Below are 18,879 nucleotides of genomic sequence, written 5' to 3' on the forward strand. Positions count from 1 at the left end.
AGTGTGACAAACATGCAAAGGAACAGGAAATGAGGAAGGGGGCAAACACTTTTTCACACCACTGTATGTGTGTGTGTGAGAGAGCGAAAGAGAGAGAGAGACCATACAGGCAGCTGTCTTTGTCACTCCTTAGTAGTTATTGTTAGAAACAAATGGTGCCAATGGGATACCTTTCATGACACATGTTGATTTCTTTTTAAAGTAGCTCACTCCCAAAGGCCAAACACAGACTGAATGTTAATCACACTTTAGCAGACAATCTGCCAGTGTGTGTGGTGTTCAGATTGACTATATACATTTGGATTGCTGGCTCACTGGGATTGTTTTTACAAAATCCAAACCTCTAGTCGCTCAGCCAAATGCAAACACTGCATTACAATTCTAATAATAAAATTGTATTAATACAGAAAGATGTCAGATTACATTTACAGAATGGGTTACAATTTACAAGACAAATTAGAATGGGTCGCATTTGCATTCATTTGTTTTCCCTTTGACCTTTGCTTTTTATGTTAAATATTGGATACTTTGCCTCAAACAATTCATAACAATAAACAAAATTAAAAAAATGCAAACAGACATCTCAAACATGGGCCCACAACTGGTTACAAGCCCAAAAGGTTTTATCTTTTACAATGCAGTGTAATTTATAAATGTGTTTTTTTAATGTAACATCTTAATCTGTAGAGTAAATAAAGCTGTCAAGATGCATTACATTAAAAAGTAAAAAAATAAGCATTTCTCTATGAAATGTAGTGGAATAGAAATATGAAGTAGGATACACTCTGGTAAAGTAGCCTTAAAACTGTACATAAGTACAGTACTTCAAACTTTGAATAGACACAAAGAATCGTGAGGACACAAAGCGTATTGTAAGACATACCACCTTTATTAAATGCACAGTATCACAAGGAACATTTCCATTAATTGTGGATAAGCTACTCACATGATGCACAAAGCATTGAATTGATTGATAGAACTGGCTGATTAAAGCAGTCTCCCAGGAGCGCGCGCGCACACACATACACACACACGCACACACACACACACGCACACACACACACACTCACACACACACCATGTTGAGACATTAGTCACAAACACATACAACATACACTCTCTCTTTGTATTCACACAGTAAGTAAAATGTGTTATCTGCACAGGAATGAAAACTGTAATCTTTTTTTCATTTACCATATATTTACAAAAAATCATCAACGCCCCCCCCCCCCCCCCCCCCCCCCCCCCCCCCCCCCACCCACCCTCAAGATAGATTACATTCAAAAAAAGGTCCCGACCCTTCTAGATTACATTCAAAATAATATACTATTCATGATGCAAAGTCACAGTTATTCATCTGAAAGAGGATCAAAATAGGCTACAGTCAATCAGCGAGAGAGTCTGAGAGTGGTGGGGTTGGCCAGGAGGCGACCTTTGACCTCCTCACCATCTGCCACACATCTGCTGGGACGCCTGTCAGCTAGGAGAGATCCTGATGTTTAATCAGATCCAGAGTCTATGGTCCTCCTACAGACAGACAGCATCTCAAACAGCCTCTGTGTAAGCTCCCCATCACAGTGGAGAGGAAAGAGGAGATTGTTTTTCCATTTCTTCTTTTCCTCTGAGAAAAAAACACATTGTTCAAATAAAGTCCTCTGCAGATCAAAAAGTTGCAAAAAAAAGGATTGTATTCTCACTGGTATTATGAACGAGCACAAAGAAATTATACAATGTAGCACAAATAAAACCATATTTACATATAGTATGTATTGCCAGTGGCCCATAACACATCTTCAATAGATGTCACACAGTTTTTGACATGATACCTTCTTAAAACAGATTATACTATTAAACATAGCCTACTATTGATATAGACAAATATCAGAACTGTACAGAATGGACAGCAAGTAATGTACAGCAGACACGTGACTATTTTACAGAACTGACAAACGCTGTAATTAAAACATAGAGGGACACTGAATCATTTTCATCAAGGACAATGTGTCAGAGTTAGGACTTGCTTCCTTCATGGCCAGCACAGCAAGGGTGAAATGTTTTTGTTGTGGTTATTAAGTGCAGTTGAGGTCGAGGCGGAGAGTGGTCAGCCGCTCAGGTTGTGCATTTGGGGGTTAAGTTACGCTACAAAGTGCACTTAACATGACTTACTGTCTCATCAAAGAGCCTTACTGCTGTATGCCTCCACATGGAAATACATGACGGTTGTAATGATGGAGTGATAAATGCAGAAGTTCGTACTAGACACTTGGAACACCACACTTGCTTTAATATTTCAACCTTTTTTTTTAAAATCTGAAAACGGAAAAATTGAAGATCATTTGGAAAGTGAACTACAAGAAAGCATTTCAAAACTATTTTCCAAGCAGGCTATGCAAATGTGCTTCAGTGATGCCCAAAGTGAGCGAGCTGTATCAGTCACCACCCGGCTGACTGGGGCCACTCAGAAAGATGAAAGCACCCCTGGGACACTTTAAGGGCAATCAGACTCTTAATTAATCCTTTTGCTGTGGTCTCTTAGCCTTCTATGTAGAATTAAAGAGTACATCTTCAAAGTACACTCTTGTAATGCAAATAAAATACAAATAAACAAGTAGCAACTTCAATACATACAAAGGCCAAAGTGCTGAAAACGAGTTAATCCTCAATATGTTGAACCTATATCCGTGTACAGTAAACTGCATCAAAATGCCTCATCAATCTGTCTTGCGAAATTAATCAGAAGATCAATTCAATCTTCTCTTACTAAACCATAAACACAATCTCATCAACAGCCACAACATTTGCAAAATAACTGAATAAACTGCCTCTGAAGATGCATACAAAAACCACATCGCTCACAGATATGGGCCACCGAACAACATAGATCTGCTAAATGGCATTGCTGGTGAATGAAAAAAAAGAAAACTAAACTGTGCTCATCTTTTTTTTAGCTCAACACTGCCGAGTCTTCCTTCTCTGTGCTTCAAGGTACATCAAATGAAAAGGTTGTGAAATGAGTAGAGCACTCCATCAACGTTTAAAACACCACTGTAAATGTAGATGATCTTGCGTGAAGATATTTACGTAAAATATGACAAACGATGATGGCATTATTAAAACAAAACTGCTGTTAAATGCTTGTATGCCCTTGTGATTTACAACCGCAACACTGATTTTTACATTGGGAAGTCCTTTAGTGGACTTGAGTCGGTCATACTGTATATAACAGACAACAGGCATCTATGAGAATCTAAATGGGATTCACTGTTTTTAAACATACGTGTTTCATTTTATACACGTATGTTTAAAATACAAATTAGCAAAAGTTGCTGTAGATGACTCCAAAAACCACAGATTGAAATCAACAGCTTGGTATGAAAACAGAGTTAACGTTTATAAATTCTACAAATATTAAAATAGTCTGTGACATATAAAAGAAAAAGCTTCAGCTGTAACTTGAGACAATTATTTTAATCTTCCTGCAGAATATGCTCTGTTTTTTGAAAGAAGAAAAAAGCTCTATCTACAAAGTTGTGCCCATACACTGTCCATTATGGAGGCACATTATTTTCCCTTTCACTCCCAGCAAATATGAAACACACAAGATTATTTAATGCGATGAATGTGGATAGAGTAACCCAGCAATCAATGATTCTAATTATCGGGTTTCATTTATTTTTTTATACCTTTCACATATGGGAGTGTTGATGGTTTGGATAAAATTACATAATCATGTATGCATTTTGGTTTCCATTTGTGAAACATGCCTCAGTTACGTCTGGAAATGGATAAAAAAAGAAAAGTGAAAAACAAAATCACTCAAAATTTAAGGCTTTTCTTGATGTAATGAGGACATGAACGGATAGCATTTACAGAAACATTTACAGCCAGGTACTGTACACAGACAGACACACTCACGCAGTCGCACAACCTTCATTTCCTCATCTCCTCTTCTCCATCTCCTCAAGTGCAAACAAACACATAACCTGTTGTGCCCATATGATGCCTCAGCTCATACACAAGTACATACAAGAACAGGGGTGCATCAGCCCAGTATGTCCAGATACACAGGGGAGGCCTTGGCGAGGCTCTGGAGCATGCTGTGGATCTCCTTGATGTTCAGCCTCATGTAGGGCTCCCTCTGCCAGCAGCCCAGCATCAGGTCGTACACCTCTTTAGGACAGGACCGAGGCCGCTGCAACACGCGGCCCTGAGTGATGCACTCGATCACCTGCAGGATACAGGGCGACAACACACTGTCAGCTGCATTTCTGTGGTGTTACAATTGAAAGCAACCCAGATGTTGGCTCAGTTCTCATTAGCTGTCATCTCTCTACTGTCACTATCTAACCAAGGCAGAACATGAACTGATACTATAAATACAATTTAATTTAATTGAACATGCTTTTCTTTTCTTTTCCTTTGTTTAAACACTAAGATAATACACATCTGAATTTTTTTTTAAACATCTGATTTTAGAAATGGATGTAAAAATCATAAGTGTCATGTAGAAACATAGATCTTTAATGTTAAGTGCTAAAAAGTTATCAATTATGAATTCAATTTCTATAATAAACATTTAAACATTTAATGAAATGTTATATAATATAGTAAAAGACTTGCATAAAGTTGGGGGTCTCAGGAGGTGAAAAACAGAGTGGTCAACATCAAAGCAAAATTGTGGCTTTGTTTCCCTGTTTCTGTGAAGCTCCAAAAACACTGGATACTACATTCCCCATAATGCAACCAATGGCGTTTCTTATGCCACATTTCTGGTTGGTAAATAGTGTCCAGATCATAGTGCTCACATCAACATTTAAGTCAAAACTACAACTGGGACACAGAGTTTTCTGAAAGCTCAGATATGTATTTTAGTTGGCACTTACTCATGTACAAGTGCCAACAAACAAACATGGACACCTCAAATAATGCTATCTGAGAACACCGTCAGGGTTATTTTCTCTAACTTTACAAAGCTCCTCTAGAGCCCGTAAAGACATAACTGAGTTCACTTCCTCATGACTGTCAAGTGACATGGGTGCAAAAAGTTCAACCATGCATAGATCAAATTTACCACAGGTTTAAATAAATTGGATAACTATTAGGTTAGTTCTATTACTACAGTAACTGTTGAAATCATTGATTAGGTAAAGATTGTGTTTCATAGGAAGAAATAAATACTTCCATTAACATATACAGTCACAGTGTTTTGGTGTTAGTTGCAAAGCTGTGTCACCTACCTCTGATATCTTTTAATGAATTTTCCAACTCTGAGTTTCCAACTTTAGCAAGACCACCAGGAGAAAAGCTTCTGTGACTAAAGGATGTGCAAAATGTGTGTGACTCTGACCTCATTGTTGGAGAGCTGGTACCAGGGCTGCTTGCCATAAGTGAAGATCTCCCACAGCACCACACCGAGGCTCCACACATCACTCTCCGTGGTGAACCGCCGGTACATGATGCTCTCTGGGGGCATCCAGCGGATGGGCAGCATCGTATGACCGCCCACCTGCAGAGAGAGAGAGAGAGAGCAAGCACTCTCCATTAGAAACCAACACCATGAAGCCCGCTGAAGAGTTTAAAGCTACTGGTTGACCTGGCTGTACTTCACTGGGATATTTTTAGCCTGGCTTGTGGCCCGGCACTGTGAGTGGGACAATGTTGTTTTGTCGTTTCACCGCTTTGGTCCAGGCTGGAATCTCTGAAAAAACACTGATTGTATTGCCATGAAATTTGGTACACAAATTCATGGATTCCAGAGAACATATTGTATCTTACAGGCATTTGGTGTGCCATGAGACTGTCTAGTTCAGTGTTTATTTTCAGCTGCCCCCCCACATCACTTCCTCCAGGCCATGTACTCTCCTCTCACTCCCCAGACCTGCAATTCTCAAGCCATCCAATAGATGCACTCAGACTTTCTTGCCAGTCCACTTGACGTCCTCTTCCACCTACACACCTGTTCCACTTTCCTCATCAGCCATACATACCAGCACATTTCCACTTGTTTCATGCATTCAGCAGTTAGTACTCTAGCTACTTTGCATGCCTGCTCCATGCCTGGTTAAATCAACCAATTTCATATTTTTTTGCCCCTTGGTTTCCTGACACCTGCTTGTTTGTCACTACCCAGTAAGTTTGGGTCCTAACCTGTGTTCACTAAGCCGTTACATCGGGATTTCTTAATTTCTTTTGTGCCACCATGAGGTTGACAATATTAATTTTCCATAGAGTATACATTCTAAAAACTTTGTGATATTTTCATCTACCACGTTTATTACCAAATAAACTAATGACAATCCCATCATCCTCAGCTGAACTATGTGTTTAGAGCTAATTAGCAAATGTTAACACACTAACACACTGATCTAAGATGGAGCATGGTGATTATACCTGCTAATCATCAGCATGTCAACATTGTCCATGTGAGCATATCTCCACGCTTACATTAGCGTTTAGCTATAAGCATTGTTGTGCATCACTACATCCCAATATGCAGAGAGGTGTTTCTGTTATTTAGTCCACCCTCATTGATTTCAATTGGATGTCTGACAGTATAACCTAATACAGTTTAACAGCACTGCAAACCGCATCCTCCCAAATCATACATTTGAACACCTCTCTCAAACAGTTTGAACAACAACATTACAACTTTCATGGGCTGGCATGGCGTTAGACTGCATTAGTTTGAGCTAAGTGTACCTGATAAACTGGCAACTGAGAGTACTTTTTTCTTGCAGTGAGCAATTAAGTTAAGTCACTCTGGCATTCCCGAAACACGGCTGTTATAACATCAAAACCTATTATCCAACCAGCGTCCTCCTGTCTTCTTCCATCAGATATTTCCTGCCTACTAAATGAATTTTGTCTCCTCACCGTCTCTGCTGTTATCTAATCACCATCCCTACACGTTCATCACCTCACCTACACAAATGCACGATCACACCATCATATATCACATCATTGGCACGTCCTGAGAGATCTGAACATGTTAGGATTTGACAACTACATTGCATTTGCAAATTCCAATCTCATCTGGCAGTGTTTAAATGAACAGGCACCTCAGGCTCTCTGGGACAGGGTGCAGCCATTACAGACCAGTGGATTGTCCACTAGAAATCCAATTGCAGGGAACTTACAGATGTAGGTGTCTTGTACGTTTATGTGTGTTATGAATTTCAATTGTGGCAACGTTTGTTTTTATGAATGTTTAAAAGCCCTTCTAGGGACGGGCATTGGAAATTAGCAACAGCTATAAATGCTGTGATGCTGTACATTGGAGATTTGTTGCACACATGTTTATGTCTAAGCTTCTGTCCCTATTTAAATAAACATTAAATGTAGTAGCTATCTAGTTTCATTCACCACTAAACTACATGTTAAGCTATGTCATCCTCTCAATTTGAGTTTTAGGCCGTTACATTCCTGGTTGTCTAACATACTGTATCACATGCTACCCTTTGATTGTAATAAAATGAAAGCAGCCTTACAGACAGCCTTATATTGTTAGCTGTGTTAATGCCCTTGCTCTCTGTTTGATACAAACGTTTGATATCAGGAGTAGGTGACAGCCAGGCCTTCTTTATGGTGATCTTATCTGATCCAGGGAACTGCATCTCAGAGATGTGTTTTGTGTTTTAGATTTCTGACTCCACTTCAGGCAGCAGAGGGCACTGTGGGATTCAAGCTGAGATCTGAGGCAGAAAGGATGAGGGAATTAAACACATCCACATCTGCTAATCAACAAGACAAATTGTCTATTTTGTATTGGCCTGTGTTGAAACATCAAATTCTAATCTTCTCACGACCATCAGTGGGTCAGACCATATACTGTACCATGACTCCTCTATGGTTTGATATGATGGCGTTCATGTAGAGTGATGGACTTATTCCCTGGTTGTCCAGGGAAGAAGGGAAACTGCCAATGCAGTTTTACACTGTTGGCCCTTATTACCATGGAAACAGTAATTTTATGCAGATTATAGAATTTGCATTTAAATTGTATTAAAAATAGATAAAACACCTCTGGTTAAAATTGTCATTTCTGCAGCTGCACAGTTATTTCAGGCAAAAACTGGAATAAAATTCTAATTACATATTTGTGTGTGTGTGTGTGTGTGTGTGTGTGTGTGTGTGTGGGGGGGGGGGGGGCAAGACAAGATGAGAAAAAGGGAAATAATCAAAACTACTCTAGACTCACTCTGTAATAGTCTGTGCTGTAAACGTCTCTGGACATGCCAAAGTCTCCTATCTTGACCAGCAGGTTTTCTCCAACCAAGCAGTTCCTGGTTGCCAAGTCTCTGTGGACAAAGTGTTGAGAGGCCAGGTAGACCATGCCAGCAGCAATCTGTTGGGCAATGTGCAGCATCTGGGACTGGGTGAGCTCCACCAGGATACTGTGTTGACCGTCTGCCATTAGCACTGCATCAGGACCGTGGGACCTGCACCCAGAAAAAAGTTAATAAGAGCTTCCATTAATTGTACCACTGCATAGTTTTTAAATATATTGGACCGTAAAGTACCAAATATTCAAAAGCAATCACGGAAGTGGTACATTGTTTATGTAGACTAGCACACATAACTACAGGACTATTTCACAAAACCAAGATGAGGGATTAAGCCGGGATTTCCCAGTCATCATGGCTCAATTTAGCCTCGACACGGTCTCACATAAGCAGAGGCACCTAAGTTACCATAGAAATTTATTCTGGAGGCCGACAGCTAAGGTGGTCCTGGCCAGGCTAACAGCCAGGATGTATTAATCCTGGAGCCCTTTCTGTTCACTCAGCAGTGGTTTTACCTTATTGTTATTAGCCGGCATTCAAATACAAAAAGTTCACACTGCTGTTCATTTAAATACTGTTACTATTTAAAGTTGTGTCCATTATTTTTTTCATAATTATTCATGTGACAGTCATTGTTACTGTTATATTGCTGTATAAAGATTGCTGTTCATGTTGTTGCTAGAAATTGATGAATATATCACGGCAGTGGTTGAAATAATTAGAAAAGGCTAAATAAGTGTATATTCTAAAATGTATAAACTTTTCCTTTAAAGTATATGATAAATGACCCTTACCTGAGGAACTTGTTTAGGTCGCCATGTTTCATGTATTCAAACACCATGATGAGCGGGTCACTCTCCACACACACCCCGTAGAAAGTGACGATGTGTTCATGTTGCAGGTTGGTGAGGAGCTCGGCCTCTCTGTAGAAGTCTGCTCGGCCGCTCTCGTTGGCCTCTTTCAGAGTCTGACATAAAGACAAGGTAAGGGGCATTATCTACAGGAATGTACATCCAGTCAACAGAATTCACTAACTGAATGACAAGTGCATTGATTATTTGTGCAAACGGCTTCATGATCTGTACCTTGACTGCCACATGGAGCTTCTCCTGGTCCGGTGTCAGGTTGTAGCACTCGGCGAGAAACACCTTCCCAAAGGCTCCCTCTCCCAGCTCCCGCTTCAGCACAATGTTGTGTCTCTTAATGTGCTGGACAACTTTAATGCAGAATAGGACAAATCACTCTCATGGTCACAAATTTGTCTACATTATTCAGGGGTTACTTTGGTGTATGTGCAGTTTCTTTTTTAATCTCTTCAGTTATAGTTATGCAAGTCAAATTAGATTAGGGCCGCATGAATATTTTCACTGGTAATTGATAAAGGAATCTGGAAACTTTCAGAAAATATGCATTTAAAAAAAAAGCCAGAGTGATGACGTCTTCTAATGAATAGTCTAAAACCGGAAGATATTTAGTTTCCAATTAAATAAAACAGACAAAAGCAGCAAATCTACACATTGTTAAGGCCAGAAAGAAAAGAAATTACCCAATTATCAAAATTGTTTATGGTTATTTTTCAGATTCATCTCTAATTGAAATGTCTTCAAATATAGTAAACTACATGCACGTGTGTATTTGTGTAAGAAAAACATTCAGGTTCCTTCTGCAGAATTTCTGTAAACAAGCTTGTGCTTCTGAAAATCATCTAACTATCCAATTGTCCCGCAGAGCAGGAGTCACTGTCACAATGCAGCAGGATGCTGACAATAAATATGGCTTCTAGCTGTGACCCCTGCATGGATTTATCAGAAAAGGTCCGGGTTACTGGTCATTTGTCGAGCAAGGCGGTAACTCACACGTGTCAGATTTCAGCATGCTGCCGGAGTTACGGAAGTACTGTGGGTTCTCAATGACAGGGATCTTTGTCATCCCAATGATCACTGCGTCCGGACCCATCTCAGAGGACGATGGGGTGTTGTTGCCATTGGAGACGTGATGAAGAGGGCTGGCGGAGTCATCGTCATTACTGATGACTGAGGAGGAGCCTAGGGAGCCACAGAAGTGGAGGCGAAGAGGAACGAGAGGCAGAAGGAGAAGAGAGGAGGGAAAGGAAATTTTGGTCGAGGAGGAGGAGAGGGAGGAGGAGGAAAAACGATGGAAGGACTTGTGAATACAAGTTGTACATGAAAACAAAAATATATCAGAAGTTCAGATGTCTTCCTAAATCCTATGAGACCATGACCTCAGAGCAAAGTAGGACTCAAATTCCTGTTGTCATTTTTATACAGATACCGTGGAAACTAAACATTATTTTAGTTGTTTTAACCCCCACTATTTGTAGAATCACACCATGAAGCATTTGTAGTTGTAAGCAGATATAAGAACATGTATGTGTTTATTAATGCATTTGTCTATATAAATCCTCTTATGAAGCATTTATAACTGTGTACAATCAGTTGGCCAGACACAAATTATGTGTTGTCATGGGTTTTGACCCCATTTTATAAACACCTGCCTTTGAATGATTGTTACACGTAAACAAAGCATTTATTAACAGTTAATAATGGCTTTTTTCTATACATGTGTGATCATACTCTACACAAAGATATCAACGGTTTACATATCAGCTTTACATTATTCATAAGAGATTTTTCTTTGTTGACAGATCTAAGAAAACACTTAAAGTGTATGAATAAATGTTAAGGTGCGAGTCAACTCTTCTGATTTTAGAATAGTTGATTGGTTGATGAGGTCGAAACCACTCTCATGTGTCTGTGCTGAAAATGAAGCTACAGCCAGAAACGAGCCAAGCTATCTTTTTTCAGTCTTTGTGGTCTGCTAAGCTAACCAGACACTCATGAGAGTGGTATCAATCTCCTCATCTCACTATGGGCAACAAATTAAATAGGTGTATTTTTAAAAATGTCGAACCCTTCTTTAAGAAAATGAGTTCACCTTTAAGACCAAACTTGGAGTTTCTTCCATATTTCAAAATGATCACCATCAGAACGCAGCCAGTCAATGCAACTCCTGCGATTCCCACAACTACATACACCTGGGGAAACAAAAAGAAAAGATTGTTTTAAACATTACTGTCAACAAAACCATCTGGCATCCTTTTTAAATCAGCGATTCCCAACATGGGGTCGGATCTCTGTGAGGGGTCATAAATCATGGAGGTAGCAGTAGCTCATTCCGTTGGGAGTTGGGTTGGGAACCGGAGTGTCGCAGATTCAAAACCCCTGTACGGACCAGGGTCAACTCAGGGTGCTGGTCCAGACCCGACAGCCCACTCACTCTTGACTTCTCTCCATTTGTGTGTGTGTTTTAGGCCTATGTGTAGTGTTTTCTAACAAAATAGTGTAAATTGTAATTTCCCTACTTGGGATCATTAAACAGTATAAATAAAAAAATGAATTTAATGTGAAGAGTCATGAGATTATTTATGGGATAGGAAAGCAAAAGTTTTAATACATAAAATGGTGACGGATAGTAATGAGTAAACGTTTGTTTCAAGGGGTATTGAACCAAAACTATGGGAGCCGCTGCTTTCCATGGTGAGGACTGATGATCATCACTTACTGCAACACTGTCGTCCAGCGGAGGGATCGGAGGGATTGGAGGAAGCGGAGGGAGCGGAGATTCTGAAAAAAAATAAAGTGCTTCTCAGAACAACTATTAAGTGCAAGCAATTTTATAATGCTGACTGATGAGTGTCATGTTATATAGTGTGTAACCCTTCAAACACCTACCAGTGGGGTCTGGGCAGAAGCACAATGCAGGCAGAGGCCAAAGAGGGAGAAACAGAAGAGTTCATTTTAACTGTATATAGTTTTATCAGTACAGCCAGTGTTGGTTTCATAAAGCTGAATTACTTACAGTAGTAGATGGGGTCCTCAACTGAAAAGAAACAAAAATACATGCAAGTTAGAAGTCCACCTCACAAAACAGAAATGTGCTGACTTCCTACTGAATGTACTCTTGTAAAGAGACACCTGTATGGTCGACGTCAGGCGGGTCGATGAACTGGGCAGACACCTTCTTCTCGTCCTGCCCGTACTTATTCTTTGCCACCAGCCTGTACACTCCGTTGTGAATGTGCGTGGGGTCGACCAGCTGCAAGCAGCCGTGGTACTCGCTCTCGGTGAACTCGTGGATCATTGTGCGGATGAAGTCCTGCTCCAGGAGAGCCACGTTCTCGTGGTACCACTGCAGCTCGGGCTTGGGGTTCCCCGTCACGCTGAACGGGATGCACCAGTGGTGGTCTCGCTCTGGCCCCAGCAGCTGCTGGATGGTGGGGGCAACTGACAGGGAGGTAGAGGAAGAGTAATAACGGGATGATAGGAAATCAACACCAGGAGTAAAAGCCAGTAGGAAAAGCAACATTTATGGGCTTAGAGAGGAGAAGCATTTGGGGGATGAAGAGTGTGGGGGAAGAGAAAGGAGACTGATTACACAACATTTAAATGCTGAGATAGGGGAAACATGGAAGAGGAGGATAAGGAGGAAGGAGGAAATGTGTAAACAAGCAGAGGAGTGTGGTAAGGCATGAGGAGCTTCACAGGAGGAAGAGTTATGGCCAGGAAACATGGAGAGTCAATAAGGTTTGCCAAGACAGTAATGATAACAAACTTAGGGCCTTGTGCTTTCACTGGGGAAAAACAAGGTTTAGAAGAAAGCATTTACAAGATCATGAGAGGAAATTAGGCAAAACTAACTTACCAACAGTAAATATTGTCTCTAAGGATACATGCTACAAATTGTTAACATGTGCAGTCAATAATAACCGAAACGTAAGAGTCCTTACAAAGAATATTGAGCGTGAGTGTGGCCTCGGTCTGACCAACCATGTTCTCAGCGCTGCATATGATCACCTTGCCGTTATCATCAGGAGACAGGTCTGACAAGGTGAGGCTGCTCTCCATATCCGAAGGCTCAATCTGAAAACAGCATTATTATTTGCATTATATGTCCTTTAGCATTGTATGTAAAATTGTACAATAACCAACAGGCTGGTGGAGTATTTGCCTCTTTAGTGGAACAACATAACATGTTGCAATTGCAATCTCTATTTTTCTTATTATCAACAGATTCTGTGAAAATAGCCAATGTGTTTGTCCATCTCTCAACACGTTCCCAATTCCATACTCTGCTGTGGCACTCCGGCCTGTCCATTGGTTCCTTGAGACAATGTAAACTTTCACCAATAGGAACCAATAGTACCAGGTCAGTGCAAACATTTTATTTTAGTCATCACTGATGTGTGTTTAATGGTTCTTAACAATGGAGCTCTATGAGAAGAAGAATAAGCCCCACCAAGTTTTTTGTTGTATAAATTCAGTATTTGGTTCAAGTCCTTTAATGGGATTTGTTGATAATAAAAAAAAACATAGAAAATCACTAAACACATCCTTTAATCTCATGAGTAATGAACTTCAGAAGAGAGTGTTTAGAACAACACATAAAGCTTGTTACTATGAATCAACTAATCATTTTTTGTAAGGTCCAGCATCTAAAAATGTCCAGATTTTGGCTAGAAATGGTGATATGTATAAACCGAGCCCTGGGTATCCTGCTCTGCCTTTGAAAATAAAAGCTCAAATGGGGTGATCTGGAATGTTGCCCCTTATGATGTCATAAGGGACAAGGTTACATCCCCTTTCTCTGCTCTGCCCGCCCAGAAAACTTGGCACGCCCATAAATAAGAGACATCAGGGCTTTAAAACAAGCAAAGTGGCAGTTGCCAGTTGGTCAAGGCCACATCCCCCCCTCCTCTACAGACACAGAAATAGGACATCCTAAGGAAAGCTCATTGTGGAACTGGCTCTAGTGGCTGTAATTCGGCACCAAGGCTGAATTTCAGAAAAGAGACTTCCGACACAGTATTAGGGGACCACTAGGACCTATATAAAAGCATCCAAAAAGCAGCATGTCATGGGACCTTTAAATAGTAAGCTGTGTAGTAGACGGCTCACCTCGTGGTGGGTTGAGAGCCAATCAAGGTTCCACAGGATCTCAGGAGGAGGGGAGCCTGAGGCGCTGCACACAGCTTTGACATTACTCCCCAGCATCTCCGTCACGGTGGTTGGGACAAGCTCTACTTTGGGGAGCACTGCGAAAACATGAGCAAACAGCAAAATTACACAGTTGACCAGAACTCAACATGGAGAGATTTGCATACAGATGTATTTCCATCTTTCCTGTCTCCAAGAAGCGATCATCTCTCTATACGTTCAATTTCAGATACCCGGCAAAGTTGCTTATTATAACATGGTTTCACATTACCACAGTCCGGTGGAGTGAGTGTGGCAAAGGCCGTTGGCACTCCTCTCTCGTCTATGCATTTCAGCTCTTGACTGTTGGATTCTTCCAGCCTAAGTTTGATCCATAAGTTCTCACAAACACAATCCAGGGGGTTACCGGACAGCAGGAGCCTTGCAAAAAAAACACAGCACATAAGAAACTGCTTGGCTGCACATGAAAAATATAGATGTACTGAAACTTTTATGTACACTTACGAGTATGTTTTGTTAAAGTTCTGAAATGTTCTCCACGACAGTGTTGATAGGTTATTGTCTGTGAGATTTCTAAAAGGAGGGGAGCGGGAGAAAAATCAAAATCCAAACAAGGCTACTTGTGTTCATATCAGCAGCATAAAGGTCTTTGGAATGTGTCTTACACATATTGAAGTCTTGTATTGTTGTAAAATGCATCTGATGATATGGACGTCAATCTTGTATTCGTCACTGTTCTGTAGGAAGGTTCAAATGTAAAGTTATCAGATAATCTACACATTTTCTGTTAGCAAAATATTGTGATTCCATGTAAAACACAAAGGGCATACTGTACGATACTTACAGGTTTCTGAGGTTTATGTAGTGCCTCAGACTGTTGTCATCTATGTCAAACAGTCTGTTTTGATTTGCAATGTATCTGTGAAAGAATTAAAAAAGAAAAGTTACGACACAATGCACATCGTTCATATAATGTGAAGTTGGTCTGAAGGTAGATACAGGCTGAGTAGCTCTGGTGGCCAGACAAATAACTTGATCTGAAACTAGTATGTTTTTGTGTTATACTCTACAATGTCCCAATGTCAGTGTGAAACCGTAGAATCCGTTGTGTTTGTGTATTTTCAGAAACTAAATTCCATGACAGTGTATTTTTATATTATTTTGTGGACAGTCAGCTAAATGTGATACTGCCCACACAGCTGTCCTATTCCTTTACTGAGGGAATTTAGTCTGCAGCATTTGATTGTCGATATAATGTGAACGAGTACAACAGCATGACAACATCATGCTTTTGCATTGTTGCTGATATTGTTCATGTTTTAGTTGTTTAATGAAGATCAAAATGTCCTTTTTATGACCTAATGATGCCATTTCTCCCAACGTTTTGATAAAAAGTACGCCCCTGAAGGTATATTTTCAAATATCGAATGAGTATCTGCCATGTCTGCAAGAGACAGTCAGTAAACAGTACACCTTGATTGATCGATCTAATAAACAAAAACTTTCTTAAATGGGGAAAATCTAAACTACATTATATGTGTTGTTGAAGAGTTTGAGTGAAAACATTTCAAATGATCATTACAATATATTGCTAAAGCAAACAGACCTTTCACAGGATCAGAAAAGATTAAGATTGGATTGTAGCCTACCTTTAACAGCTGCAATTTCTTTTTTACAAGTTAAAGTATCTTCAACAATCTGGATGGCGCTGCTTCACGAGTTTTGTCTTTATTCCCAAGTATTACAAATGGAGCACAGGATTATTTTTTTTAATTACCTGTTAGATTTTTAAAAGGTGCAGCTGACGAGCACAATCTTCATTGAAATGTTCTTACATTTTGACATTAAGCTTCAAAGGTGGTTCGTTTGCCAAAGCTTAGAATCTTACTGACTGAAAAAACAGATGTTCATTTACAAGGGGCAGGATGCTGAAAGACTTCTATCATTTGCAAAAGGAAGTAAAGAATAATTAAGAATAACAATGTATTGAAACGCCTACACACTACATTAATGATGGGTATGGGTTCAGTCTGTCTGCCTCAGAAAACTCACCCAGTCTCCCCTCCATTCTCCACTGGGTGCCGTGCAGTTGTACACTTGTGCAGGGTTGTAGCAGGTACACTCCGACACAAGCCTACACACTGACGCAGATAAGGCTACATAACTGTGGGCAACCAATCGCCGGCTGGATACAACTGATGTGATCTCATTTGTAATCTGGCAAAAATGTGGTCATTTTTTGAAATGTTGAGGTTAAATCACACCGCCGCCCAAATTCCGAATTAACACCTCATAGGCTGCGTCAGGCCTAAACAGTTACTCCATCACTACCTCTAGAGCTGTTTTGTAAAGGAAACACCGACTAATCCAAATAAGCCTGGCACGCATTCTCGCCACCATCACACACAAACACACACAAACTCACGTACACACGCGCACACACACACGACGTTAGTTGCACATCTCCGCCACACATACACACACGCGCGCGGACACACATAGGCTACATGATTTGACAAACCCTTTGGTTATAGGAAGAAAATCCCACCTTTTGTGTTTGACATTAAGCGCAGAAGACAGATCCCTATTGATCTTAAATCCACGGGGGGAATTAGGCCTGCTGTTAAATAATAATTCTGTTGGTGTTATTATTACCCTTATTATTATGATCATTATCCGAGCCCTTGGGTATTGTTGCGACCTGAGATCGAAGGTAGTTCTTTACGCATTGCATCCTAATAAGTTCATAAGCTGTGTGCACGATCATTTTCATCCACTTACATCTCGGTGATGTTTTCCATGTCATCTAACGTGAGGACAGGGAAATCCTGGATCCCTGGTACAGAATCAATACAAACAATCCTTGAGATGCTGCAAGTGCAGGATGCTGGGCAAGCATCGCTAAATCTCCACAGCCCCATTAAAACCAAAAACAATCCAAGACGAGCCATGCCATATTCCCCCGCGCTGGAGTCCATCGCAGGTTCAATGATATCCCACCAATCCCCCAAACGGAATCTGGCCAAATTGAATTATTGTTAAAATATTCCCCCTCGCCGCTTTTATCCGGCCAAGTTAATCCTTTTGACTTCGCAGAAAAAAGGACTACGCCGTCGGTGAGGAATGCGCAGAGCCCACGGTTTTAATATCAAGATGCCATGGACTGGCCTTCCCGTCTCCGCAGAGCTGGTATCACACTACTGCATATCGATGTCGTGAAGCAAGGTGTCAAGTGGTCCGTCCTGGTGCTGCTGCTGTTGCTGTCTCACTCCTCTATCTCGGGCACAGACTGTGCGCCTCTGCCTTGTAAAACAAATATGAGGTGTTCCAGATGTCTAGAGATCAATAGGCAGGGCCCCCACAAGCGATTTCTCATGTGTGGTAATGGGGAGGAAAATAAGAGAGACTGCACAGTGGAGTAAGGATGCGTGGTGATGCTGCGTGTGTAGGGAGGAAGGCTACCTGCATGCGTCTATCGATTATCGCCGAGGACGAGCGCATCTCCCCCAGCCGTCACTGGAATCGGGTTTATAGGGGCGATGGTTGCGATGATACCCAGGATGGAGATGTATATATCTGACAAGTTGAATTTCTGGGAATTTCTTTGAGTAATGTTGATTATGCAACAAAACCTAAAACATCACATGCTGCAGTTTCATGGGCTGCATAAGTGGTCAGCTGTGGGTTATATGCCCCTGTTTGTGGCTGGCACAACAACAATATGGACGTAAACTCTTGTGTTGAAGTTGCTCTGAAGCCATGCATTGGGTGAAAGCTTTTCCCCACATCAACACTGTTGTACGGTTGGCCATTAGGCCTATAGTGTGACGTACGGTTGACGCACAAGACAGGGTGCATCCATGAAAAATAATTACCTGTACAATATCTGCAAGCTTCAAATGGGTCTCACTCCAATCACTGGTCGGTGTAGAGGAGCAAGAATAAAAGAAGAAACCCAAAACCTTTTGCTTTGCTATCTTTTAAAGATATTCTTCCCGACAAAAAGCATGATGTATTTGTTCTATTAAGTTTGGTACACATTACAGAACATTATACTAACAGCCAACTGACTCTAATCATCTGTAAATGTTGGATTTGAGGCACTGACATATTTGGATTCAAGTTTGATAAACCCTGACCTATTAAATACATTTGTCAACCATGTTTAGAGGCTGACCTACAAGTATGTTGTTGTCCACTCACCAATGTAGGTTATTTGTTACAATTTACATCATTTAGACTAATGATTAATTGCAAAATACTGTTTTTATTTTAGTTTTAATGTTTTACATCATTTATAACCTCTTACGAATCCGTTATTTTTCAGTCCTTTGAGAGTTGGCGTGCAGTGCTAAACGTCAAGGTGATAATTTGTTTCAAAATGATCAAATAAATCCTGTTTACCAGTAGATTCCTAATTTTCCCTCATAATCAGGAGGCATACTCAGGCAGGACACATGATCTATGACACAGCCTGGATGGTTAGTGTCGCTATGGTGACTTGCTTTTTACAAATAGCGCTGACAATGTCAAGTGTCGCTATGGTTGCAGATGAAAATATGTACGCAGGCTTTTTTTATGAG

General features: G+C 40.6%; 1 protein-coding gene across 1 annotated transcript; it reads right to left on the reverse strand.

Moving 5' to 3' along the window:
- Window positions 1-868: 868 nt before the first annotated feature.
- ntrk2b (neurotrophic tyrosine kinase, receptor, type 2b) lies at window positions 869-17,867 on the reverse strand. Its single transcript, XM_034896793.1, has 18 exons — window positions 17,078-17,867; window positions 15,141-15,215; window positions 14,962-15,033; window positions 14,801-14,869; window positions 14,568-14,716; window positions 14,258-14,394; window positions 13,090-13,222; window positions 12,278-12,586; window positions 12,162-12,182; window positions 12,035-12,043; window positions 11,865-11,926; window positions 11,238-11,337; window positions 10,139-10,327; window positions 9,368-9,498; window positions 9,077-9,249; window positions 8,198-8,438; window positions 5,348-5,506; window positions 869-4,228 (listed from the first exon to the last, which is right to left on the reverse strand). Exons 1-18 carry the CDS (start codon window positions 17,272-17,274, stop codon window positions 4,043-4,045), a joined length of 2,412 nt encoding a protein of 803 aa, XP_034752684.1. The 5' UTR covers window positions 17,275-17,867; the 3' UTR covers window positions 869-4,042.
- Between the last annotated feature and the right edge of the window lie 1,012 nt (window positions 17,868-18,879).

The sequence above is a fragment of the Etheostoma cragini genome, chromosome 16, assembly GCF_013103735.1.
Source record: "Etheostoma cragini isolate CJK2018 chromosome 16, CSU_Ecrag_1.0, whole genome shotgun sequence".
In the NCBI taxonomy this organism is placed as follows: Eukaryota; Metazoa; Chordata; class Actinopteri; order Perciformes; family Percidae; genus Etheostoma; species Etheostoma cragini.

Excerpts from the sequence above, each read along its gene's own strand:
- ntrk2b (XM_034896793.1), bottom strand. The coding sequence starts at position 17,274 with ATGGACTCCAGCGCGGGGGAATATGGCATGGCTCGTCTTGGATTGTTT. Across the intron at positions 15,034-15,140 it reads TACATAAACCTCAGAAACCT|AACAGTGACGAATACAAGAT; the intron begins GTAAGTATCGTA and ends ACCTTCCTACAG. Across the intron at positions 13,223-14,257 it reads GGCTCTCAACCCACCACGAG|ATTGAGCCTTCGGATATGGA; the intron begins GTGAGCCGTCTA and ends TGCTGTTTTCAG.